Genomic DNA, 27,920 nt, shown 5'->3' with positions numbered 1-27,920 from the left:
TTGTTAACCCTACATGGAAGTCACTGCAATGGGAATGCAAAAAGCATACACAGGGACAGCTAATAGCAATGTTAATTAGTATAATATATGAGCATTTAAATTAACTAGTCACTTGTGGTATGTTCTCACAGGCTCACCAGTACTCAAAATTTGCCTCTCATTTATTATTTCATCCTTGTCTCAGGGCATGATGCTACTGATTATTTTGGGTTACTTCAAGTGCCTCATTCTGGATCTGCAGATCTCACACTTTCACATATCTTCAGTGCAAAGAGGGCAGCTTCTGTTTCTGCACACAACCATTAAACAGGTTGTCATTTGCAGCTCTTTCAAAGCCTACTTCCAGTGCAAGTCATTATAAAAATGCAGACTGCATTTCCCTTAAATGAATTGAAATGGCAAATGTTATTATAGATTTTCTCAAGCAAATACAATTTACACATCAGCTGACTTCATAAGAGGCCCTTATTTTTTTTTCAAATTTTTTTGCAATCAACTCTTTGCATGCTCAAAGAACCTGTATTTATACAGAGATCCACTTATCTTCAAACTAACACTTCTCTTTGATCTGAGCTTTTGACATTTGAACCTTCATGGATAAAAAAAGATGATGGTACAAAGCTCACCAGAGCTTTAGAAATCTAGCACTTGAAATTAAAAATTCAGGGCAATTAATGTGTGAAATTCACATGCGTGAGCCAGTGGTGTTCGGGGTCATAACACGGTGTGGGGAATCCTATTTGAGCACTTCTGGAAGTGTCAGCTTCTGTGCCACAGGCTGCTGACCTTGTGCAATGTGCTAGTTCAGCAGAGCAAGGGCTGATCTGTTTTAATTCTCTCCCTCTAGAGCTTTTCTTTCCCGCCAGAGGGCATATACTGTGAGCACACAACTGCCTTCAGAGGAATTAAAAATATATATTGTGTACTAGATAAACGAACTGATCTGAATGCCAAGATTTTGTACCCAATTCTATTCAAGGAGGCTATTAATCCATCCTGTTGCTCACTGGGTACATTATTCCACTTGCTACAAAAGCAGTTGGTTTAGCATACTTTTGTTTGACTTTGCAGAGCGCTGGATGCACAGTGCTTTTGAATACGGCCATTCATTTATTTAGCTACTGAGCTAGCTGGTGGTACTGTACTGGTATCCACCCTCGTCTCCCAATACCATGGAAATACTTATTTCCTGGGTTCTAGGCTTTTAAAATCTCCTGCCTAGAATTTTCATGTAAATATAAGTCATTAAAGCTATTACAAAAATAATGTGGCTACAGTAGCAATTTAGGTGAATTATGTAGAACTAGGTGTGGGTAAGATGGCTGTGAGGAGGGGAGGAAGCAGTAAAGCAGGCTGCCAGGGTGCAGGGGGATCTCCTGAGGGTAACTGGGGTTCATAAAATGGGTGGAATATGCCATGTTTTGAAGTGTTCATTACCATGTAATTGCAGGAAGACGTAGGAAGGAAGCCGAAAAAAAGAAATAAGGGGGGGAAAAAAGAGAAAGAAACAATAAAGAAGTGTTTCCTCTGTCCCCACGGGTGACACTGCCCGGAGTTTGCCACTTCCACGGCCTCTCGGGTCCCAGGATCGCACCCGCCATCACTCAGCGAGCCCTGGGAGGCCCGTGGGGACAGGCCGGCCCAGGGGCTTCTCGCCGACCTCAGCCTGGCTACTGCGTCCAACGGCCGCCCCGACGCAACCGTCGCGCCTGGAGGCAACGGCCTGCCGGAGACGGGAGGAAAAGGCGGTGAGGGAGGGACGGGCAACGGGAACAGCTCCGTGAGGATAAGGACTACGCTTCCCGGCGTGCCCCGGAGCGGGGCCAGGGGAGGAGGAGGGCGCCTCCGAGGGAGGCACAACATGGGCGCCTGAAGCCAGGGCGGAGGTAGGGGTTCTGTGCCGGGCCGGGCCGGACAGGGGGCGGTAGGGGCCGGGCACTCCGCCCCGCTGCCGCCGAGGGTGGCTGCGTGTGGCCCGGCGCTTCAGCCCCTTTCCTGTGCAGTCGGCTGCGGGCGCCACGAGCAGGGAAACTGAGCTGAGCTGAGCCCGAGCTGCTGGACGCGGCTCGGCGGCCGAGCAGGAGACATTGAGCAGGGAGAGGACGGAGACATGGCGGAGACCGGCTCCGTGCACGCCACCAGGTTTGAGGCGGCCGTAAAGGTGATCCAGAGCCTGCCCAAAAATGGTAAGTGCGGCCGAGGGGGGAAGCCCGTGGCCTTGACTCGAGGCCTTGGCCGCCCGGTTGGTACCTGCGAGGCGGGCAGGGTCCGGAGGGCGCTGGCAGGCGAGGCCCATCTTTTGCGGCGGTCGCGTCCTCCAGGGCCAGCGGTCCCCCGGCCAGGGGCGGCGGCTCCCTGCCTCCTTCCCTCATCTGCCCCAGGCCGGGCGCCCGTCAGCGGACGGCGGCTGAAGAAGCGCTTGGAAACCTCAGTATTAATGCAGCCGCCGCCTCTCCTGGAGTAAACGCCGGTTCGGCACCACAGGAGTTGCCCAGTCAGGCACCTGGAGCAGGGAGCCTGTCAGCTGCCCGCAGCGCGGTGCGGGGAATGCCGGGGGAGGCCCTCTGCCTCCCTGACATCCTGGTTTGGCGGCTTCAGAGCTGTGATCCTGCGTCGTTCCTGCTGAAAGAGTTAACAGAATGGAAAAGCAAAAAAAAAATCAGAATATATCATTATGAAAAAGTAGATTTTAATATTCTGGTTTAAGTAAAACTGGGTTTGTTGAGGCAGTAAGGTAAAGGTCACTGTAAACTTCTAACGACTAGAATCCAACCTCAAAGTATTTTATTTAATGGATTGGTTATGAATCTCCCCTGCCAGCTGTTACAATTCTGTATTTACATTTTCTACCTCTACAAAAGTGTGATTCACAAAGGAAGAAAAGAAAACAAAGGCAGGAGGTAACAGTGAAACTGTTGTTGAAAGTGCTGTCAAATGCCCAAAGTAAACAAAAACAGTGGGGAAATCTGTGATTGTGTTTGTTGTTTCATTTGTTTGGTTTTTTAAGTCTTCAAGTGTTTCAGTAAGTTAACCTTTGTAATAGTAAAGCGACTTGCAAGATACACTGTTTCCTGGGAGCTAAAGCTTTCCGTTTAAACTATGTGAAAGGACAGTTGCTTATTACTCTTATTGCTGCTTTTTTTTTTAAGCCTAATTGTGTAGTCTGACTTTAGGTGTGGTAAAGGTTATAATTCCTTAAACTCAGTCTGAAACTTGCTGTTTATAAAGTAAATACTATTCAGTGGTGCTGGCTTATGGTAGATGAAGATGTTCTCTGTTGACTTAGATTATACTGCTGTGAATCAGGCTGTAACAAACAGCCTGATTTTCTCGCAGAAATACTAAGCATGTAAAATATTTGTTAATATTCTGTGATTAAAATCTAATTGTAATTAATTTAAAATGCTTTTACTAGGTTCATTCCAGCCAACGAATGAAATGATGCTCAAGTTCTATAGCTTTTATAAGCAAGCAACCCAAGGACCCTGTAACATTCCACGACCTGGATTTTGGGATCCGATTGGTAGATATAAATGGTAACTTTTCATTAGTTGCTTTTTGGTTTCTTGGCTTGGATTTTGATTTTTTTATTTTGTTTTTTGGTTTTTTGTTTTTTAATCCTTGGAATGGAGATGTTTGGAAGAGTGGCACTTGGAAAAAGAGTTTAGTGAGTTTATTTCTCTCTTAAGAAAAAGAATATTCGTAACCTTTGATACTTGAATTCTTTTTCTGTCTTGTGTTCCAATTTTTTTAGCTTAGACAATTTGTAACTTCTCAGAGTTGCAGGTGGGCATATTTTTCATAGGTAAGCATCATTATGGTACCTCTGCAGTGTTTATCCCATCTTGTAGAAAGAAAATGTAGGTGCTCTGCAGAATGAGTGACATGGCTGAGTGTCTGGAATTCTTCCTTCCTAAATTTTCATATATGATGGGAGCTTGAAGTAAATAAGTGCTCATTGGCAGCCATTGATACAGCTTCAAGCTGTTGGAGGGAGATCTGGTTCATTTGTCTTACTCGTTTGTCTGCTTGGGGACAGGGCTTCTCACTGTCTGTATTTTCCTTCTACTGTGACTTCTGATTCACCAAATTGTTTGAAAATCTGGGTGAATGCTTTGCTTATTGTATTTTGATTTTTCCTGAGGAACAAATATTACTGCTGCCTTTATGGTCATGGTTGTCTTGGAATCTGTGAAATGATTCCGTTGACTTCTTTTTTCCTTTCCTTCCCTCCCCAAGTCAGGGTGAAGGGGGTGTATTTGCAGAGGACTAGGAGAGTAAGCTTCTACCTGCCTGGTTGGTTATAGCTGAAATGTGAGCCACCAACCTTGGAGTTTTGCTGTAACTGGGACAAATACTCTGGCAAGAGGAAGGGACAGTGTCAAATCAAGTGCAAGACTGAGTAAGGAAATGCTTTATTCCAGTCTGTGTTCTGACAGATTCCTTGTGCAATATTAATAAACTCGATTGGAGTTTTCTGTCTTGCAGAGTTGGAGAGGGGGACTTCTTTTTTTTTAAGGTCATAAGTAGATACTATGGTAAGTGGAAGCGGTGATTAAACTCTGCCTACTGGACTGATGTATGTTTCCACAGTTGCTGAACTCAGAAAGGACAGACTTTTTGTGTAACCTGTTCCAAGTTGCTGACAGTTGTTTTTAAGTGCTGTCTGAAGTCTGTGCCTGCTCTTTTTCTACAGTAGAGCATCTTAAAAAGAAAATTTGACCTAATCAAAAGGGAAATGTGTTTGTCTCATATCTGGCCTTGTTAAGAACTTACCAGGTACAAGAACATAGTGGGTCAGTGGGGAACTCATCAGTCCCCAGGCTGTTCAGTTTGTTGCTTCTTTGTTGATGTACAACTATGACATTATCCTAGCACATTATATATTTGGACTTGGAACAATGCACAACTTTTTTAATCATGTCAGTCTGTTCTTTTAAGTAGTTGTCACTCTCCTGATGACTGTGCTCTCTGTAAATTTTACCAGCAGTTATTTTATTGTTTTCTTGTGAATTGTTGTTGCATTTTATTTGTATCAGAGAAACTTTGGGCGTTACATAACTGACCTACTTAAGGGCAGGCTGAAAAAATCCACTGGGCCTTGAAGGTACTGAAGATGTATGCAACTTTCTTTCCTAGGGATGCTTGGAGTGCCTTGGGAGATATGTCTAAAGAAGAGGCTATGATAGCCTATGTTGAAGAAATGAAAAAGGTAAGTTTACTAATGAGTGGTAGGGATCTTCTAGAACAAACCTTCCAGAAATCAGTGAGGGAATATGAGGAGGTTCTTGCTGAATACTGCTGTCAGAGCTCCACATGAGTTATTCCCTGTCCAAATTGTTACAGTTCAGTACTGTGCTGTTTGACCCTTGAGGAGAAGAAAATTATGCAGTTCCTTCCAAACCTATAGAATTTGTGGTGTTTTCAGAGAAACATGAGAATTTTAGCTGATACGAAGTATAGATGACAAAGCTAAAGATAGTGAAGTATTGAAATCATGGTAAAGGAGACGGGGAAAACCAGTGGAGCATAAAGTAGAATAAAAAAAGCGGATTTACTGAGAACTATGTCAGCTCTCAGAGCTGAGAGAACCTTATTTTGGAAAGGAAGAAGCCCCAGCTCTCTCACAGCTGGAGACATGAGTTTAATCAAATATGTGAACTTTGATTGTCTTCAGTTTTTCAGTAACTTGGCCACCAAAATTTTCTGTACTTGTCATTAAAATATTCCTTGTATTTTATAGCTGCAGTCAAACAGTTAGAATTGAGTAATTTGGTATGTCTGTTTTTTAATAGATGTGTAACTTGTAAACAGTCATAGTTAATATGTTGAGCAAGAATTGCATCATTAACTAAAGTAAACAGTCAGAATTAAAGTTTCATGTCTTTTATTAACCAGCCCTTTTCACTGCAGTCTTTTCACTGCAGCCCTTCTGGGTGGCCTTTCCAGTTTAAAGACAATTTAGTGTTTGTCTGGGTAAAAGTAATTGTAGATTGTAATCTACTATTATAATGAGGCTAGCATCAAGGAAAGAAAAGCAAGTTCTACTGCAATAGACTTTTGTTTCCACTAGGCCGTGTCTTGACATTGAACTCTTAATATGTTTTGTGACTGATGCAGCAAAAACTAGGCAGGGAGTTGGGAGTCTGAGTACTGGTCTTATCCCTGTCTGTAATTTTGGTAATTTAGTTCCTGGAATTCTGGAGCTTTCATTTTAAAATAAAAAATACTCCAGAAAATACAGGAGGCCAGATATTTATTCATTTGGTCAAAAATACCATGAAATGTTATCAATTCCTTTTGAATGCATGCTGTAAGAGTTAGTGCTTCATTTCAGATCTGACTCAAAAAGTGTTAATACTTCAGTGGAGTATCTTATTTTGTTTCAATGCAATAATTAGTGTCCTGACTAAACCAAGTGAAATTGCAATGTTTGTTCTAAAAAAAAAAGCCCTAGTAAGCCTCCTGTGAGGAAGTCTACTTACTTGACCCCAATGAAGCAAAAATATTCTGCCTCTCTACAGATTACATGTATAGAAGGGAAAGCAAATGACTTCTTGTCTCGCTCAGCTTTGGAACTGGGGAATTTGTTTACCCTGCTTTGATACTGTTCCAGCTCTTGCATTTGAAATACCAGCTTCAGCTTTTCCAACCCAATTGACTCTACTTGAAATGTCAGTGGAAGCGCAGTTCAAATGCCTCCACTGGGCTGTTTTGTCAGCACATACTCCACTAATCCTCATGGTGTTACTGGGGGCATTCTACTGTTGCTGCATAGGTATCTGTGTCTGAGGGGGCAAACCCCAGCTTGTATGCTGCTGTCACAGGGCTGTGTTTAAGGGTGTGTAAGATTGCCAGATTCTTCCTCTTGCCCCTGAAGCGTGTCCCTAGCATTACATTTTGAATTTGGGCTGTACATGCTTCAGATGACTCTGCCACAAGGTACCTATGGTGTAAGTTTGTTTGGTGGGGTTTTTTTTCCTTCATGTGGTAGGCTTAAAAATAACAGCTGTTGAGGAATACGTCTGGATGAGATTTTTGAGGTACTGGTGGGAGATGACAAAACATGTCTCAGTCTTAGCTGAGATAAATCTGAGCTCACATGCATTTTCTTTAAGGTTAATTTGTCTTCAAAGTAGCATTTCTGAAGTTTTATATTGCAATATTGTTTAAACTATTTACACTTCAAATATATGATTTAGTTCTATGTTAGAAATGAATGATACCTTAGCATAAAGAAGCATTAATGCTATATGGCATTTCTGGTTCAAAACAAATCTTCATATATGAATTGTCTGACATCCAAAGAAAAGAGTAATTCATGATACACAATAACTTACTTTGTACTTTCAAGTTTTAAGATTGCCTATTATGCCTAGTGGCTAGCAGTTGATTTTGTCTGTGGAAGTATTTGCTATTTCCTTGCCCATTTACAAGTGAGACATTTATGAACCTCTTACTTGGATAGAAACTGTGTAGTGGGATCCTCAGAATTGCTCCAACTTGTAGAGACTGTATTGAAGTCTGTTTAGAACAGATGAAGAGCAGCTATGTGCAGGTATCATAGAAGTGCACGTATGAAACGTGGGCAGATGACAGAACTAACTACATTGCAAATGTTATTCCAGAATAGGTTTCTTGTTTATCTTGATGCTATTGAAGTTAAAAAGAAATTAAAAAAAAAATCACAAAACTGCCCTGTCTCTGTTTTATGTGCAGCTCTGTCAGAGCACTGAGAATTTCTCTCAAACAGATACAGAATTAGAGATGCTGAATAGTGTCAATGAGACTGCACTTTGATAGGATTGTTGACTCTGGGTATCCTTCATTGGCTTGCAAGCGGTGACTGGAGCTCCAGCTTTAGGAACTAATGCTGTACTTTTTGCTTCTACTACTTGGTGATGTGGTTGGTGCTTTGAGCAGCATGTTCTGTGGCAACTTGTACCTCCATCTGTTGCTTTCTTGGCATTCTTCTTCTGGAGGAGGCTGTGTAGCTGTTAGTTTGCTTCTACCTGTGTCTTTTCCTGGAGCTATTGCCTTTTTTTAAAAAAAAAACAAATAGAGGATGAAAGAGGAACAAATGTATCAGTGAAAAGCTTGGTTGAAAGGACTTGACCTACAATTGGACAATAATAATTGTAGAGTTTTAAAATAAAATTCAATTACTGTCTCTCCTGTTTGATGTATTTGAAATTGAAGATTTCTGCACTTCTGTCAGATGATCAAAGGTATTGGTTTTGTCATTTGAAATGAAATTCTTATTTTTATTGAGAGTGAGCTCTAATGACTTCAAGAGCAGAATTCGGTTCTAGTTTGCTCTACTAAGTATGTCTTTGCAATGTCTCAGTCATGCTGTATTCTGTCCAATTTGTCATTTGGGTTTAGATGGTTTCAGTAGCACACTTTTGATCTGCTCCTTACATTCTGTTGAAGATGACATGGTTTGACAAGTATGAAGAATCTTCCAAGAAAGAGTCCTTCAATTTTATTTTATAGACAAGTCTTCCCATTTGAAAAACTGAACTGAGGAATTGAATTTTATCAGATAACAGCAGCCTGTTGAGCTTCGAGATGATTTAGTTTGGAGTTATTGAAATAATGGATTCCAAGATCTACTAATACTGTGCTGAGGCAGCCTTTAGTGGTGGCAAATGCATTAGCTCTCCCACATTCCCTTCACCTAAAAAAAATGTTAATACAGCTAGTTAAGACTTTTGTTTGGCAAATTACATTTTCGTTGTTTTCACTTAATAAATAACCATAATAATTTGTTAAGTGACTTAGTGCAAAGTTGCTGGGTTTTACAGTGACCATCAGTTTAAATGAATGAATCATTGAAATGCTGTTTCATAAGATGCTTCATATTTTGGACTTGTGCAGATTCTTGAGAGTATGCCAATGACGGACAAAGTCGAAGAACTGCTACAAGTAATAGGCCCGTTCTATGAAATAGTAGAAGATAAAAAGAACAGAGGATCTGACCTAACCTCAGGTTCGGACAAATAACTTCCTTTGTACTACTAATAATCACAACTGCAGATTTTTTGGGGCTTGGTTTCTGTCAATGATTTTAAAGCTAAACGTTGCATCTTTCTATTCATTCTCTTTACCATACGGCAGTTCGAATGGAGAAAGTCTCTAAGTATTTGGAAGGTAGGAATAACAAATTATGTGTAAGTCATTGTTTTCCATTGTTTTGGTGCTCTAGTAACATCCTGCCAACATTTGTGACTTCTGGGCTTGCCACCTCCTTAGGCTGGATTTTTATTTTTATTGTTATATTTTTCATTCAAAATACAAAACAAGGTTAAGAAGCTGCATTTCTGGTCCTTGTCTACTGGCTTTTTGAGCTGCTGAAGGAAACCGCTTCCTGAAAAAAAAGGAGAGTATTTCAAACAAACAGCTCACCTAACCAAATTTAGTTTCTGCCTTTCTATTAATAAAAGAAACAGCTCTTCAAAATGTGTTCTGCTACATCCTGATACAGTTATGGATTATCAAACTGCATGCAGAGTTTGTAATCCAGTTGTGTCATCTGATCTAAAAAAATAAATCCACAATCAAAATCCATGCTTTTTTAGTCACGATTTCTCTAATAAATACAGAATCTAAGGTGAGTTTGTGAAACTTTCAAGTTCAGTTTTTCTGAGGCTCGAGTTCATGAAAGGAATATCTAAACATTTAAAATCTCTGTCAAGTGGCAAACCTAGTGGTGTCTCGTAGCTACATAAAAATCCGTGTGGTGATTTTTATTTAGCAATACCATTGTGAAAATGTTTTGTTACTGTGTTACGAGTAACATGTTCATAAGGTTGTAGCAGAGTTGTTTAAACCTGGCTTAAAATTACAGTTCCGTTTTACTCTGCTGTGTTTCAATTCTTGAAACAGTTTTTAAAAAACGAACCATTGCACCAATTAATTGGTTTAATACGTTTAAGTGATAGGAATCAGATGGTTAAATTGCCTTTTGTGTGTGGCTTTTTCCCCTCACTCTAAAGGAACGTAGGTTTCTTTAAAGGTCCCTTACAACCCCTACCATTCTATGATTTTTTTGTTTATTATCACATCTCAAACAGAAGTAGTTTTCCATTGTTTGTGAGGTAGAAGTAATGTTAGAAGTTCAATGGTCATTTTGAAAGCTATATGACTCTTGCCTCAACTAAAATTGTCCATGCTTCATCTTCATGTGTGGGATTTAACAAGCTTGCCTGACTGCTGGATTTAGGGGCAAGATTGTCAGAGTATCAGTAAGTGCAGATCAGTGATCTTGTGTAATAAGGATTTATTTGGACTTGGTGTCTATGGCACAGTGCCCAAAGCCCCAACTTTAAAAAGTGACTTGCCTAGGCAAACAGGGAATTGTGGAGGTTAAAGTATACCTGTTTCAACAACAAATTTAGGATATTTTTTTTTTTTTTTTTTGGAAAGAGGTAACATAAGTAAAACAAAATAGCAAACTTCATCTTTATTGCAACACTGACAGAAATCCAGTGAAATGACATCATTCATAAGGTTTAAAGCTGCAATATCTAATTATGCCACAATGAATTAAGACAGAATTTTCACACAGCCTGTTGTATGTTATAAATTTACCATTGCATTTAAGACATTGAAAGCCTTTCTTCATTGCTCTTAATCCTTCCCCAATTAAAAGTGAAGCTGGAAATAATTGTTTACAGTACAGGTCTCAAAATGTTTCACAGAGGTGTGGAAGCAAGAGTGCCTTCAGTCTTCCAGATATCACGCTAAAAAATAGAACCAGTTTTCCCAAGCCTGTGTTTGATGTAGACATAGGTGGCCATACTGCTAAAAATTAATACATGGTTACATTTTGATTGTGTTTAGTTTCTCCAGTCCTATTTCCTCCCCTGCCCCCAAGCCCCTACTCTTTGTAGCTTCTGTTGTGGAAGATGTTTTTTTCATGGACAGCCAATTGGTATGTTCTGGAAACTGAGACTCTTCTCTTGAGTCTCTTACTCCTGGCCCATTCTATTTTGAGTTTGCCTTTTGTTCTTCCATCAGATTTAATCTGTATCAAGATCACTAATTTTCAGGTACTTAAAATACTAGACATCAAAGAAGAAAGTGGTTTCCCTTCACAGAGCTTCAGCATCATAATGCTGCAGAAGAGAGTAGGTAACTGTCACAATATTAGAGAAGGACTCTTTTGCTTGCAGCTGGTGGAAGAGTAGAGGGAGGACTGTTGGATGCTTTACAAGAGTAGCCCTTTAACCTTTTGCACTTGCTAATAAATGCAGAAGGAATCTCATGTCCAAACCAATGCTAAAAAGACAAAGAAGCTTCAAAATACTGTTGCTTAGTAAATTTGAAATATTCAGAATGGACATTCAAGCTTTCTTGTCATGTTATACCTGAGGAAACTGAAGGTGGGCTAGAATTGGCACCCTACTTATCTGATGCTGAGTTCAAACTGTCAAGAGTTTCAGAGACAACTCGTCCTTCTCAGTGTTTCTTTGAGAATGTTTGTTGGTGTTTTTCTTTTTTCTGAATGTGAGTAAATCCAAAGAGGAGCAATAAAATCCTTACCCAACAGACTCACACCAAGATGTCAGCCAAGCAAACTATCTGGAAATTATTCACAAGCTCTTTGGTAGAATTTTCCCATGTATTGTTTTTGCTTTGTGACAAGACATTTAATGTTTTAAAACCCTAAGAAATAAAGATGACCCTTTGCCTTTATGCTGAGTAGTCGTACTCTTCGTAAGCCTTTGCGAAGACTAAATGTTGCCTCCAGTAATGACAAACCAATGCACTGCAGAGGCTGCGGAAAGGTTCAGCATTATAACGCTCTTAAACTTTGTCATCTTAACGAGTGTTTCTCTTCTGAAAACGTGGCTTCCAGCTGTGTTGGAATTGCACCAGACACAGCCGTGTTGAAGCGAGGCGACTCATATTGCTGTGTGTGCCGCTGATGGTGGTGTCGCCTGTTTGGCCTCAAGCCCATTCAGGGCACCGCTTTGGCAGTGCCTGGTGTGAGGGGCAGCAGCCGGCCTGGCTCACAGGCAACTGCACCTGTTCTCCAGTGTCTCAGGGTCTTCATGCATTGGATGTGGAAGCTAGGTTTAAAAGATGATACTCTCTGAGGTCTGTGTGCTTTTACAACAAGGAAATATATGTAAAACTTCTGTTTTAAAGGCAGTAGTTAGTACTTCAAAAAAGTGTGTTCTTAACTAATACTTTCCAGGTAGAAACACTTTTCTTACTCTTAAAATGCAATACATGTGCATTGCATGTGATCAGTTTCTCTTTTCAAATGGTTTTATTTTCACAAAGAGCTTCTCATTTTGTTTTCAGCATCTCTGCTTTGTAATGAAGCATCTGGTGGCACGTTCTTCCTGCTTGTGTGTGGGCCTCTTCTGTGAAACACCCTCTGCTTCATAAGCTCACTTTTTCATTTCTGTTTGACTTGAAATACACTTGCTAAACTGATCTCCTTCTTCCTGTGTTCCTCACTATGATTTTTTAGGGACCTTGATGACTGTGAATTTTCTTAATGCTTTGTAAGAAGGGGAGAAGAGAGCTAAAATCCCCGTTACTCTGAAATTGCTGTGCTTTAGTAGGCTGTGTTGAATGGGTGGCAGCACCACAGCTAGTAGTTTCATTAAGACAGGGCAAGCATGGGGCAGGAGAAGCTGGTGGATGGGTGAGAGAGGTTTTAAAAATTCCATCTTCTAAAGTTTTTCTCCTCTTCTAGTTTCCAGTGCTAGCAGCTGTAATCAAGGTTACAGATTATATTCAGGGAGGCTAGTGTGAAACTTACTATACACATTTTTTATTAAAAGCTCACCTTCATAAGCAGCTCAAACATTCTCTGCTGTGTTTGCTGCAGGATGGAATTATAGGATTAAGGGCTGGGCCAGTAAGTGCCGAAATCAGTGGAGAGTCTCAATGAGATGTGGATCAGTGTCTCAACATGTTGTGGCATGTTCTTGTTGCAATATATACTTGCTTCAGTCTTTTCCAGTCTGAGCCTACTTTGTCATTCGACTTCAAACTGATGGATTTATGCCAGTGCTGTTTAACAGTGTTAGAAATTAGGGCAGAGCATCAGTATAGCTCAAGCTTGAGAATATCAACAGCTCCTCTCTCTTACAGAGCAGCAGAGAATATGTCGCCACAGGGTGAGAAGCAGAGATCAAAAAGTGAAAATATAAGAATAAAAATTGTTTCTTTCAAAGTGGAGGGAGCTAAAAGAAGCTTTCTTCAATGGAAAGAAAAGCCTGTCTGTATTCTGTTTTATGCTGGAATGAGTCAACAGTAACAGTTTTTGTGCATAATTTGTCATTGGACCTGGGTATTTTTCCTCCAGCCAGCCAACTGTTCCCATTTTTCAAGGGAAAATGACAAAAGCTCATCAGGTTTTGAGAATCAGGCAGATGTTTACTTGCTATAAGATGTTATAGTGTCTTACATTTTAGAGATCTCATTCATAGTTAAGATCTTGTGCTGAGAGAGCTGAGATCCAGGTTTCTCACAGCTGTGTTCTACAAAGCCAAAGTAGCAGACAGAAGTCTGGGAAGCTTGGGAAAAACAGAGTTCAGTAGTCATATCTTGATTCCTCTCAGAACAGTGCCCAGTGGGCATGGGCTGGTGTTTCACGTATAGCTCTGTTACAGCAAGAAAAAAGATTACTTTAATCGCAGCGTCTAAGATGTATGGAAGAGCCATCTGTTGTCTGTGAGGCTGTGTTTAGTGTGGGCATTGCAGAGGGCTGTTCAGCTGGTAGGCTTGGAGTAGATGGCAGGAGAACATGATCTTAATGTTGTGTCGTGTTTATCTTACCCAGGGCAAAACAATTTTTGATTCCTGCTACAATATTATAGAGCTTGTAGACTATAAAGGATTCAGCAATATGGCTTTCTGTTGCTTTCAGGCATAATTCAGTTTTCCTTATGGGGTTTTGAGTTCACTATGTTTATGTTTTGTAATTCTGGGACAAAACTCAAGTGCATTGCTCTTCTCTGCTTGCCATGCAAAGTAAAAGTTCCAAATGTTGACTATTGCCTCCACACAGAAGGAAGCTTAGAAAGTCCTGCTCATTCTCCCAGAGGGAAGTAGTACCAGACATGGGGACATCTTTGGATCCTGGAGTGATCTTACTATTCTTGCAAGTTACTCTAAATATCTAAGAACCAGCTAGTCTTCATGTTGATTCTCACCTGTGAATGTTGGCTTAGGTGCTGGCAGTAGCGGGGGAAGCCTGGATCCACTGGTCTTGCTGCACATGCACCATGCACCTGAGCAGTGTGTGCTTGGGGAATGTGTGCCCTGGGCGTCTGGTAGCCTCCTGGGACACCTGTGAGTTCTGGGAATGCCTCTGGGGCAGCTGCCATTCTCCCCTGTGCTGCTCTCTGTCAGGAAATCCCAGCCAGGGCGTCTCTACTGGCAGAAGGTGTGACAGGGAGGAGGGAAATGCATAAATCAACCCAAAAACTTGGTAACCTTATTCATATGGAAAGTGTTCTGAAGATTCAAGGGAATAGGTCCTGACTATATGGATGGAGATGAGAAACTGTAGATATTGAAGAGAAAACCGTAGTGGTTTGAGGTGACTGGTCAGTAATCCTAAATACCATACTTGCAGGTTAATATAAATGTCTAAGAAACTGCTATTGTCTGTGTTACCCACAAACTATTGTTTTGATGTTTATAAATGATAAATAAAGAGATGGATATTGTTGATGAAATTTGTTTGAAATCCAGTGGCATCACTTCAGCAGCTTGAAACCACATGAGCAGAGAAAAAAAAAATGCTGAGAAAGCAAGACTGTAGTCTTCTGGAGAATACTAAAAGAAAAAAAAGAGAGGCTTTTTTTTCTGTTACTGTAAAGCTAGGGAAGATCTTTCTGTAGAGAAAGATGTGGCTGCCATGATCTGTGTGGCTAGGGAATACACTTTTTTGAGAACCTACCACTTTTAAGTGCATTAAGTGTAAAACAGTGGCAAAGTAAGATATTTTATATTTTTCTGTCTCTTTGAGAGACCTTGCTAAAAGCTTTGTGGTGGCAGCTCACTTGAGTGCTGTAGAACAGATGTTACAGAGCAGGCTCAGCCCCTGGAAATTTTCTTTGTAGTGTGCTATATTAAAAAGAATGGAAGGAAATGAAAGTATAGAAGCTCTTGTTCATCTAGCTGTAGAACTTATTGCTCCCAGATGCTTGCATGTACCCTTCTCCTTTCTGACTGCAATCACTCTTTGCACTGAACTTGTGCCAGTATTGGGATGCATCGATTTCAAAAAGGGGGTGGAGGTTTGAGTAATGAAGTGCATTGGAAATGGCAGATTGTGGTTGCATCAACTTGGAATGAAAGCAGGGAGCCAATTTGCATCAGTCCCAGGCACGAAACCTCAGGATGTGATGGGGAGACAAAAATTCTAGTCACCTGATCAGCAAAGTACAGGTCTCTCTGAGACTTGTATGTTGATAGTTTGAGCCTACTTAAACATCAGAGAGCAAAGAGATCTGTATATTAGGCGACATTAGTGTAGGTCAAGGAAATAATCTTTTAGTGGTTGAGATTTTGCTGCTATTGAGCAGATAGTAAAGTTATGATACCTTACAGAAGCACGTGGTTTGCATTAAATGATGAGGGTGTACACAGCTAGTTAAATGTTCTATGATGTGTTTCACCTGCTGTTAGGGACTGGTTTTTGATCTCTGTTGTTTGCAAAGAATGAAAGAGGTTGTAGGAATTCAGTGAGGATACTGTGTTGTGCTGAGCCTCCCGTCAGCGCAGCTCCAGCAGCACATGTTCATTTTGTGTAAAAATTATGTGCCTGCTCAGAAAACCAAAAATACAAAGCATATGAGAAGAACCTGCTAAGCTAGATTTTCTTTGCAAAACAACCCTTGAGCTGGGGCAGATCTACAGAGAGGCATTTAATCTTTTAACTCCTGTCTGGGTAACAAAACGTACCTTGAAATATATTGGAGTCAAATACATATTCTTTGAGGAACTTGGCCCTGTTACACAGGTCACTGAGAAGAATTGAAGTGCTGCCTTTAAAGAGATATATATTTAGAATTGCTCTTAGGAAATGTCCAGCTAGAGCTGACACAGGAAAATAAACATCTGCTGAAAGCTTGTGGAGAGGCTGTGTGTCTGTTCTTCACAGCCTTTCAGTCTCACCATTTTCTTCTGTTACATCCTTCTGCTTTCATGGTGTTACTGTTAGACAGCTCTTAATATACAGCATGAAAAAATCCCCAATTCCGGCTTTTGCAGTAGAATATAACTCCTTGTACAGCTGCAGAGCAGTGTGACTTTGATTAGGAAACTGTCACAAATCTCACGGCTTGGTGTTGTAGGCAGTGAGATGGAAATAATAAACCAAGAGGGATTGTATAGGACTAAAATGAGGGCGACAGAGACAGCTGCTACCATTTTGCCTGCAGTTGAAATAGGTAAACAGGCAGAGTAAAGGGGTGAAGGGGAGTGGGTATGATTAGCACAAAGCAAATAAGATTTTAAAAGCTTGCTTATCTTGGCTAATTCATATTACAAGGTACATTCTTCAGGGAGTAGCCCTTAACCTGCCAACAGGGCCTGTAGAAGTCATTACTAGTTGACCCTGTTTAATCTTTAACCCTATCACTGCCAATATTAGTCATCATTGCTGGTTTCTTGGGAGGTCTTTGGAGCAACGACGAGAACAGCAGCAAGTTGGTTTTACCAAGTAGCCAAAGCAATTGGGGATGGATGTGACGAGGATAGCAGTGTAAGAGCTCGGGGGAAAAGTGCTCAGTTAGGTTTTGTGTTTTTAAGTGGCCAAAATTCGGTGTTCTTCATGGTCAGGATCACAAGGGTGACTTTGTGGAAGAAATACAATCCTTAGGGATTCCAGTTGCTCAGGTGTCCCATGGCATGACACCATAAATCTGTTACTGTTGATACTTTTTGCCAGTTCAACCTCCTTATTTAAATATGTGTGGACCCCAAACCTCCTTACTGAAACTGAGGTCTCAAATTCATGCTTGAATGTTTGAAGACCTTCCCTTCAAAAAGAGAAAAAAGTACATCTTAGGAAAAAAGCTTATGATGTAGCAAGGGCTTTTTTCAGTATCTTTGGTAGGGTGAGGAGCTTTACAGTTTTAATGTGCCTTCCTTCACAGCTGAATGTTCTGCCTCGTCTTGTCTTTCCGGTTTACTCCCACGACTGGGTAGGACACATGGATGATTGTGTCCACAGCCCCTTTTTGTTTCGAAGGGAAAGGTGATGCCTGCCCTCTTATCATGCCAAGGGAGCTGTGTCTGTGCTTAATGCTCATGCTGTGAGGACTTAACTGCTACCTTGTCCTCCCCACACTGATGATTCTCAGAAAAACATCTTGAGAAATGGGTTTCACAATAAATGAAACGTGCGGATGGGGATGAAACAGGGAATATGTTGGGATTTTTCTCATGTGAAACAAATTTCCTTGCAAATAAGAAGTGTTCTTCAGTGAGGAGAAAATGCTCATACAACTGCCTGTCTGTCTTGTAGACTACAAGAATGTAATAGCGTTTCCAGATCTTTACAATAAAGAAGCTTCTTTTTAATCTTCACTTGAAAGTTGGATTAAATCAATACAAAGCAGTGATGTAGGGTGCCTATAGAAACCTTACCTTGCAGTAAAACTGAGGTGAGCAGGATATTTGTCATAGTCATGATTTCTAGACAAGAAGTTGGTTTTGGTTTTTGTTGTTTTTTTTAAACTACAGATAAGCTTTGAAAGTAGAGGAATGTGGGAAGGCTCTTCACTGCAAGATGAAAGCACAAAACCCTTAGGTCTAAATTACTGTGCGGCAAAGAAAGTAACAGAGCTGGTTTGGCAACTCAACTATGATTGGTTATTATTTTGCTGTTTAATGTTTGGACTAAATGTCAGAGTTAACCTTTTGGAATTCTGACAAGGGAAAGTAGAAATTATGCAAATGGCTGCTGTGGTGACAGTTAAGACAGAGACTTCAGGCTTGGAGTCAACATGTAAACTGTGCTAGTGTCTCACAGTAACTCTCCCCTCTTTGTACTTTATTGCCCTGCCCTTAACATAGGAGGCTTAAATGATTATCAGGATGTTTTTAACCATATCTTTTGTACAGGATGTGGTTGAAGTGTACCTTAAGTTCTTCATATTTTGAAAGAATCTTTACCTTGCAGTTCTTTGTACAGTCAGAGTAAATTGATCCTTGGAGTGATCAAAGGCGTAGAAAGTTACTTTGTCTAATTTAAGATATAGATGGGATATCATTTACATTTACTCAACTCAGTTGCTCACATAATTCAATATTTTAAAATCTGCCTCTAAGTTGAGAGCAGTTTTGAAGCATTTCAGCCCAAAAGCTGACCTCTGGGCTTAAAAGAACATGGCCACGTTGGTTCTAGATCAAATATTATTGCTGCAGCTATACCATAAATACAGTCATAGTCCTGATTTGAGACTGGGTAGTGAAAGTGGCCTCCTGTCTCTTTCTCTGAATCTCTTCAGCAGTAGTCAGACACTCTGTGGTAAGCCACAAAAGAGAAGCATTAAACCAATTAAGAAGGAGCTTATGGCAACAAAGCTGGCATTATTTGGTGCATCTTCTAATATGGAGATACGTTTATAGAGCTATGACTAATAGTTTGAGGGAGAGAAGAGTTCTAGGTTTGATTCTTTTAAAATACATCTTTTTTATCTCTTTGATTTTTTTTTCCTTAGGCCTTAGTAATGTCATGAATTCCACCCCAAAGATAAAGGCTGTGAATGGGAAAGCTGAAAGCAGTGACAGTGGAGCAGAATCAGAAGAAGAAGGGCTTCGTGAGGAGGAAGAAAAAGAACTGCAGCTAAATGGAAAGGGTATGTTTTCTGCCCTTGGACTATTGTCTCTTCCAAAGCTATTTCATACCCACCTAAGTGACAGAAGATCCCAGAGGATCAAGAGTGCCGTACTGCTTTGGGGAAACTAGATGCAAATACACGTGGATGCATGTGTGAGAAATGTCAGTGTCTCAGCCTGGATTATAAGATTTAGAACTGCTACAAATTTGTGAGCTATGCCATACAATTTTTGACTCTGCTAGAAAGTCCTGTCAGTAGGTTTGAGATGAAGTCTGTATCCTGTATCGTTTGTTGCTAGTGCTGTCTGTGGGGAATGGGCTGTAACAGTAGAATTGGAAATTTCTGGTTCAGTGAGATTCATTTAGGGGGTCCATAAAGAGTTTTGAGAAATATCAGCATCAAGTGAAAACCAAATGAAATTGCATATTTAGAGTTCTGTACAGTTTTTTTCCCTCCAAGGACATGAAGATTGTTTATTTCATCAGAGACCTACTTTGGATTTGCCTACTTAGGTCTTAATATCACTTGCAAATTACATTTCATATTTACACTTTTTACAAGAACAGAACAATCTCTGGGAATGTGAATCCAGGAGCATTTATATATTTTGTTCTGCAGGTACATTGTACATCCAGGCCATGAGAAGGTTAGCTACTTGAAGAAATATGTCTGAACGTGTGTAGTGTTCTGTTTGCAAGGGGTTTTTGTTTTTGTGCAGACTACAAGAATGTGGAAGCAGAACCAGCAGCTGTGAAGGATTTGGAAAGTGTTGTTGCTAATGGCTCTTCCAAGGACAGCTTTATCCCAGATATGGAGAATGGCATCCAGTCCAAATCTGCTCTGAATGGCTTGAACCCAGAGGAAGAAATAAAGAAAATGGAGCCAAGCCTAGAAATAACTAATAACAGTGCTCACCCAGGTATTGTCCTTGCAAGACCATGTTTTCATTTGCACATGTTTTTTATGGAAAGCACTTTTTTTTTCTTGAAAGCTTAATCCTGGGATTCAGAGATTAGCCATGATGTCTTCTAGTTGTGGAAATCTGAAGAAAGAATACCCCAAACCCAATGAAATTGAATATCAGTTTAAAATAACTGATATTCTTTTAGGATCTCCTGCAGAAGGAGAGATGAACTCAGAGAGGCCCAAACCCACAGAAATACAGTTGCTTTCTTTTAAAATCGTTATACTTCTTATGCTTTGAAAGCTAATTTGTAGTGAAATAAAAATCACTAGTGTCTTATTTGTCATTCTGAACATACTATAAATGTCAGTGTTGAAACCAATGTGTATCATTTTAAAACTAACACATAACTTTAGGTAGAGCTGCTTTATACTGGGCTTAGGAAGGAGAGTGGAATGAATGAGGTAAAGTTAAAGTTATCAACTTCTAATGCAGAAGTGCCAATACTAGCTATAATTTTTCCATTAGGAAAAGTTTTATATAATCCCTCTATTGATACAACCACCTTATTCAGATTCTAACTTTAGGTTGACAGTCCTAGACCAAAGGGGCAGGAGCTGAAGCTCGCTTAGACCGTTGAACTCACTGCTTTACTCTTTGCCAGAGCTGGTTTCCATTTCCAAGCATGTGTGGCATCTCCTTTCCACAGGTGCAAATGAGGAGAGCACAGAAGAGATCTCAGCAACTCAGCACTTAACCAGTGATTCAGACAGTGAAGTTTATTGTGACTCTATGGAGCAACTTGGACTAGAAGAGGTAGGGGCTTAATGCTCCTAGGTGTGTTTTGAAACTGCTGTGCTTATTTTTAGATAGGTTCCTATCTGTCAGGTGAGCTTGGACATGCAGAGGTGATTGAAGTAACCCATGCACACCTTTCTCCTGTTTGAACTATTGGGTTTTGTTCTTTTTATTGTCAGTATTTTACAACTTGGTTACTAGTGCTGAAAACACCTTGAAATTTTTGCCCTCAGAGAATGCAGCAGGGGGAAAGGTATGAAAAACAACAGTATTGAGAAACAGCTGTGAAAAACAACAGGACTGAGAAACTAAGGGCAGTATCCACAAACAAATTTAGGGTCTCATACATCGGGACCAGCATCCAGCTATCTCGGAGACAGAGGGAGTGTCTCTCTAATAATAAGCTTTTTGCATCCTCTTTTTCTGGCCTGATGAATCCTGCATTTGTTTCTTAGAATAAATAAAGAGTAAGCCTAAGCAGGTGGCCCATAGGCCAGTACCTGAAAGTGGCCTAGGTCTAAAGAAGCGGGAGATGACAATGATTTCTGCGTTCTTTTATAGTCTCTTGAGCCATAACATACAACCCTGACTTTCATGTAAAAGGTGGGCACCAAGTGTAGTGTCTTAATTTTAACTGAGTTTATGCTCTTGCTCATTGTATTCACTGTAGCCTTAGTTGACTCACTGGCTTGGACCTCCTTCAGGGCTCCAATTTAAGAGTAGACTTTGTAGATAAATACCTAGTTTCTTGACTCTGGGGAGGAATATACTAACGAAGCATGTGATCAGAAAGACCAGTAAGCACTCTAATATTGCATCATTCTCTTGTCTAGCTGTTTCCTGAGGATCTAGAGAATTCCTTTTAGCAAATCTAAATGTTACCCAGTAATGAAGCGTGTTGGGAAAGGTAATTTGGTACAAGTGCTGCAAGCTCTCTTATCCAGGCGATTTCCCAATCGCCTGTGTATCGTTCGAGCTTGTCTGAGATTCTTTAATTGAAGTGGGTGGGATAATTTGTCAGAATTTCCCAAGCTGCATGAGAAATGTTCTGGTTTTGAACAAAATGTTCAGGGCTATGTAAAAAATCTACAAGTAGAACTACAGATGGATCAATTCGAAGTAGAAGAGCTTAATTTATACAATTAAATACAGCTTTGTGCACCAAACACTGTCCTTCAGATCTGATGGTGCAAGTTTATGAACTGCTGTTTGACAAATGGGATTTTGGCAGCAGTCTCCTTTTATTTTCTTCTCTTGGTTATTTTGGCTTTTTCATGGAGTTTTTCTTCAGCTAGCTGAGGTCCCCAGTCTGCTTCAGCATATACTTGTGCAAGTGCTTGTCCTTGCACTGAGCAAAGGGTTACTTGAACCACCTTAAGGCAGTCCTGTTGCAGAACATGTAATTGTGACCTTATCAACGTGAATGTCATCCGTTTTTAAGATCTTCCTCCAACATCACCGATTTTGAGTGAGGAGTTTGTCAAATGCTGTGCCTTTCTTTTATTTGGTGGGAGGAACAGATTGAGTCTCCTTCTCTGGAGACATTCAAAACCCACCTGGATGAGTTCCTGTGTGACCTACTCTAGGTGGCCCTGCTCTGGCAGGGGGTAGGACTAGATGATGTTTTGAGGTCCCTTCCAACCCTTAAGATTCTGTGATTCTGTGATAAGTGAGGTGACCTTTTTGCCCTGAGTGTAAATGCTGTGTTCTTGAGGTTGCTAATAGCACTTGACTTTTGGCAGTGTGGCTCACAAATCCATGTTAAGATACCACTTCACTCTCTAGGAAGCAAAGCCAATTTTGCAAGGGAGGAACAAACATTTTCAGATCTTAATGTTCTGGTTTAGTGATGAGTATTATGGTATATTGGAAATGTGTAAAGTAATTCCAAGTGGTATTGCTGTTTGAGAATATTTGCCTCAAATGCCTTTTCAATCTGAGAAGGACATTTAGACAACAGCAAGCACATGCTACAGGAGAAGAACTCCTCCTGTTAGAGGTCTTATTTCTGGACAAACTGTTTTCTTAAAAGATGCTTCTTCCTTTTTATTGGTTAACTGTCACATTTAACAGAAGTTAATGACTTGCTAATGTTAATTTGTAGCCCTTGGAGATCATCACATCATCTAGAGGATCTTTAAAGCATTCATCCCATTTCTTGGATGTAGATTCCAGTCTTCTGTTAGAAAACACGGATTTTGCAAGGCACACTTGCGTGACTTCTGCGGGTCTCCAACCCGGAAACACGGTAGAGGGAGCAGCTCAAGAACAAGGTGAAGTCAAGTGTGGAGGAGAAGATGGCAAAGCCAGTAATGGGGGCCCTCACAAGGAGAAGAAAGGTGGTGAAAAAGCAGATTTCTACGGTGTCAGAAGAGGGAGAGGTACTGTGCACACTGCTTTTGTGTTCCCTGCTCTCCTGACCGCTAAAAGTCAACATTGTCCAGTAAGATTGGTGCGCTATACAGTGCTTCTGTCCTTCACAGTAACAACAGGCAACAAAGTCCTTATTACACTGGGTAGCACTCAGTTTTGTCTTCAGAGTACTTACTTCATTCACAGTTGGTATCACAGAGGAATTTTCTTGTGCTGTGGAGGTCTTATATTAAGCATATTGGCTCCTTCTTGTTTGGCTCACTTTGAACTCCAGCTGCTGTTGATGGCCCCTGTCTCTTTAGAAATAGAACCTTCAAAACCTGTCTATGCTTGAGAAGAGTTTCTTTATAAATTGCTTATTTATTTCAAAAAGCATGTGCATGTATCCCTCTCTGGTGTGTTATTTGAAACCATGGCACATGTCAGAAAGGTGTCAGTGACGCCTTGTTTTCTCTACAGCTGGAGTGTAAGCCACACCTTGTGAGGATTCTGATACTATCTGTTATAATTCTTAATCACAGAATAGTCCAGTTGTTCAATTTATGTTGTACCTCTGCACTTTGTAATTCTGTAATACTTCTACTGCTGTCACCCAGGAGGAGCACCACATCCCAGTGCTGTGGTCTGTAAAGTCAAGGGTGACATTTATTTTTCTTACACTAAAAGAAAGGATTTTGTTTCTGTGTAGCCTTTTCCTGTGGCACCTGGATGTAACTGGATGCACAAATGAGAAAGAAAGTCCAAATGGAACATTTATATTGCAAACTATTACGAAGAACATATTATGGTTTAAGCATCTCCCCTTCTCTCTTCTGTTGTTCTACTTAGGTTTGGAGAAACAGGATAGGCTACTGCTATCAGTGTATCATTTAAAAGAGTATTGTAGGCTTCCAACAATCATCTTTTCTCATCATTTGCTTCCAGTGTTGTTTGGGTATTTTCCCAGATGGAGGCTGTGCCAAACTTAAAACAATCCTACCCTTGATAGTAAGACAGATCTTAATTTCTTTTTGCTAGGGCAGATTTTACTGCTGGACTTGACTGGATGTGAATGAATCTTTTGCTAAATGTTTATGCAGTTCCAAGACTTTGGGTGATACTGTCACACTGAGGCTGTAGGAGGATTACTGCAACATCTCAGATGGAGATCTTATTAACATTTATCAATATCTAAAGTGTGGGTGTCAGGAGGTTGGGACATCCCTTTTTTCTACAGTAGCTAGCAACAGGACAAGGGGTAATGGGATGAAGCTGGAACACAAAAAGTTCCACTTAAACATAAGAACTATTTCACTGTTGAGGCGAGGGAGCCCTGGCACAGGCTGCCCAGAGGGGTTGTGGAGGCTCCTTCCTTGGAGGTCTTCAAGACCCGCCTGGACATGTTCCTATGCAACCTGATCTAGGTGGAGCTGCTTCTGCAGGGGGGTTGGACTAGATGATGTCTAAAGGTCCCTTCCAACCCCTACCATTCTATGATTCTATGTTGCAGTGACATCTCAGTGCTTTCGAACTGTCTGGATACGGGCCACGATTAGCAGCACCACGCTCAGTTCGGGAGGGAGAAAACTGAACTGTTAAAATCAAACATTTTCAGTGGAGTTGTGTTTTACCTATTTTTTCTCCCTCAAAATAGGCCACAGACTTCAGCCTCTGGGAGATGGCTCACAAGGTGGACAGATGGGTAGTGGAGGAGATGGAGAGCGCTGGGGTTCGGACCGAGGAGCCCGGGGTAGCCTCAATGAACAGATTGCAGTGGTGCTGATGCGCTTACAAGAAGACATGCAGAATGTCCTTCAGAGGCTGCATATGCTGGAGACGGTTACAGCATCACAGGTATTATTCATTGAAGTTCTTTGATTACTTTTGATGACATTCCCTTGGCTAATTGTATGCTTTTCCAGATTAAAATTTGCAACAATATTTTCTTAAACTCAGAAGTCATTTCAGTTGTTTCAGTCCTGTAGTTTATGCCAGCTCGAAATCTCTTACTGGGACCCGCTCTCGGGAACATGATTCAGGACTCTTGTGAGCAAAAACATGCATTTTGACCTAGAAATTAACTAGATACTATTTTACTGATTTTTGATCAGCCTGCTCTTAGCTTTAGTTACTGATACACATTACACAGTCATTGTGTGGAGATTCCACGGTAAATGTCAGTAATACATGATCCCAGATCATTTCTTCATCACTAGACTTAAAGCATTTTCAAAGGAAGTGACAGACTACCATAAATCTTCCAGGCTGGTAAATGTTTGCTGGCAGAACTTCTGATTCCGTTTTTGAGGTAGCAGAAGGAGGGATTCTTCAGCACATTCTTTCCCAGCAAAATAATGCAGTTTTCTTGGAATTTCAAAAGATGTACACAGGATACACAGAAGCCTTAAGCAAGTGTAGGTAGTCTTTGATGTAGTGTTTCTTTTTCCTTCTGTTTCAATGGAAATACTGTGGATTAGGGAGAATAGAACATGCTGTGAATGTAGTGAACCAGCAACCTAAAAATGATTGCTGCTAAGATTTGGTCTACCTGAGAAAGAGTGTATGCTACAAGTACATCCCTTATGGGATCCATGAACTCCAACTCTAAGGCAGCCTGGGCAAAGGATGTATTAAAACCATGATTTTGCTCCATCACAACTGCTGAGGGGTCTTATGTTTGGATAGAGATTGATTTTCCTTAATTCCGCGTAAGTGATAAATGAGTAGTAAAAGATCCTTGCCCAGCGTTCCTGTTGTGCTTGCTACATGGACCTAAAGAGAAACAGAAGCTTTTGTTTCACATCTACACACATTAAGAAAGACCTAGAAAACTGACTGCTTTGTTTTTGTGGAAGCACCACAACAGAGTATGGCAACTGTTTTTACAAGCTTCTGGTACTTGTCCGTTTTTTGACTGTCTGGGGGATTTGGAGCAGGGTGTCCTCTTTCGTTTATGCCATTGGACAAGCCTGTAGCTGTAGCACAGAGCAGACTAAAGCAGTGCTTATTGCTTTTGTGTAGTGTTGAAACATGTCATGATGGAAATTAAAACTGCTGGGATTTTTACTCTGGGTTGCAACTGCTGGGACTGGACCAGAATTGAGGAAGTTGCAGTGACAAGTTGGGCAGGGAAGGCCTTGAAACATTGTAAAGAGGTCCAGTAAGTGACATTGATCCATTCTTAATGCACAAGAGATGTGATAAAAATGCTATAAAGAGTAATGGGAACATGAGAGGTAAGTTGGAAACTAAGTGGTGAAAGGGGAGATTGCATGTGGGTGGTTCTGTTCCTTAAACTGTTATAAAGATGGATTGAAAAGCCTTCACAACACGGAAACGTTATATTCTCATTTTGTGAGGCAGAAACATTGTAGTGGTAGTTTTCTTTTATTGTACTTACCAGCCTTTGTTTGTATTTAAAGGCAAAATCTGCAACACTACAACAGTCAAACGATCAGCCTGCCTCCTCTGCCAAGGTAAAATATCTTCTTTTCTATTTGTAAAAAGCAGTGTGGGTTGTGAAAAAAGATGACACGAGGGTTTCATTACCTAGCTCTCAGTATGTGCTTTTTGTATTGTTCTCCCTTGCACCCATGTCTGAAGAACGTAGTCGAGAGATTAGTGGATTTTTTCTGGTCTTACTGGTATTTTCTAGTTTGATATTGCCAAGAGTGCATGTGGTATTCAGTGTGTGCACATAGATTGCTGACTAGAACTGTTTTCTGTTTTCCTTAGAAACCGTCATGGTGGCCCTTTGACATTTCTCCAGGTGTTTTAGCTTTTGCTGTCCTATGGCCGTTTGTTGCCCAGTGGCTGGTACACGTGTATCTTCAAAGAAAGCGAAGGTAAGGGTGTGCACACCTTGGGCCACATACACTGCATTTCATCTGCTTAAACCAATAGTGTGTCGTGTTACTTGGGACATAAATGCCTTCATGCACAAGACAAATGTGAGAGTGTGCTCTCAGTAAGGCTTTGATGGTGTATCTGAAAGATCAGGTCAGTACCAAAATGGGCAGCTCGATAGTAATTACTCTGGTAAGTCCTGGTTCCTTGAGTTTTTTGTTTCAAGGCACTTCTTGCTTCCACTGTATCTCTCAGTGACTCGTATCTCTGAAGATCGCAGGCAAAAGCAGATTGCAGAGCCCTTGGAATGGTTATGGCAGGAAGGTTCCTGTTTCAGTCCCAAGAACTTGAGCCAAATGCACAAAAAGAAACCCTGGAAGCTCGCAGGAGTGCCTTCCATTAGCTGGGAACTCTAGGAACAGACATGTATAGTTTTCTTTGCCTTGAAAGTGTCTCGGCATAAGAAAGTATTGGTTAATTTGACTTCATATGTGGTGTACTTTAGTTGTGGCACTTCAGGGTAAACCCTTGAAATGTGACGTAGTATAAATCATTTCAGTGAGCACACATGGTGGGTGAGGCTGGACAGCTTGGATCTGTCTCCCTCTTACTCCCAATATCCTCTTGAGCCATTTTCACTGCTTCTAGACTCCCTAGTCCTCTCATGCCATGAGAAGATTCTTTCCTGTCAAATCCTTTGCAGAGTCCCATCTGTCACCTGTTTCTTATTTAACATTTACTAGCACCTTACTACAGTATTTTTGTAACATCTACTTCAGCTTCCTTCAGATGAAGAACAGTTGTACTCTCATCTTACTCTTTTCTCAACAATCTAAGCACCAGAAGATTAAGTGGATGTTCTCTAGTTGCCATCTACTTACTTCAGCCTCACGCCTGACTTTTTTAGCTTAGTTTTTCTCTGTCTGCAAAGTCTGCATATGTGTAGATCTTACTAGAATCACCTTCAATTGTACTGGCTTTTTAACGTGGGAGTTTTCATGGTAGAGTTTTCTTTCATACAGTAAATCACAGAAACACAGAATGGTTGAGGTTGGAAGGCACCTGTGGACATCATCTGGTCAGATGTCTGGGATGGTGTCCAGATGGCTTGGAAGGAGACTCCATAACCTCTCTGGGCGACATGTGCCAGTGCACATCTCTCCTCATAGGAGAGATGTTCCAGTCCCTTAATCATC

The 27,920-nt window shown here is 40.8% G+C and overlaps 1 protein-coding gene across 1 annotated transcript in view; it reads left to right on the top strand.

Annotated features, from left to right (window-relative positions):
- The first annotated feature begins 1,832 nt into the window (after window positions 1-1,832).
- Window positions 1,833-27,920, top strand: part of ACBD5 (acyl-CoA binding domain containing 5) — a 30,115-nt gene continuing 4,027 nt past the window's right edge. Inside the window, exons 1-12 of the mRNA XM_061997042.1 lie at window positions 1,833-1,886; window positions 2,004-2,186; window positions 3,416-3,536; window positions 5,140-5,212; window positions 8,881-8,992; window positions 18,705-18,842; window positions 19,543-19,743; window positions 20,438-20,544; window positions 22,631-22,907; window positions 24,533-24,732; window positions 26,301-26,354; window positions 26,614-26,723. Of these exons, the coding sequence (XP_061853026.1) occupies window positions 2,111-2,186; window positions 3,416-3,536; window positions 5,140-5,212; window positions 8,881-8,992; window positions 18,705-18,842; window positions 19,543-19,743; window positions 20,438-20,544; window positions 22,631-22,907; window positions 24,533-24,732; window positions 26,301-26,354; window positions 26,614-26,723 (1,469 nt within the window). The 5' untranslated portion in view covers window positions 1,833-1,886; window positions 2,004-2,110. The remainder of the gene's footprint in view (window positions 1,887-2,003; window positions 2,187-3,415; window positions 3,537-5,139; window positions 5,213-8,880; window positions 8,993-18,704; window positions 18,843-19,542; window positions 19,744-20,437; window positions 20,545-22,630; window positions 22,908-24,532; window positions 24,733-26,300; window positions 26,355-26,613; window positions 26,724-27,920) is intronic.

This window comes from Colius striatus, chromosome 5 (assembly GCF_028858725.1).
Source record: "Colius striatus isolate bColStr4 chromosome 5, bColStr4.1.hap1, whole genome shotgun sequence".
NCBI classification, from domain to species: domain Eukaryota; kingdom Metazoa; phylum Chordata; class Aves; order Coliiformes; family Coliidae; genus Colius; species Colius striatus.
This window is presented reverse-complemented; position numbering and strand designations above follow the sequence as displayed.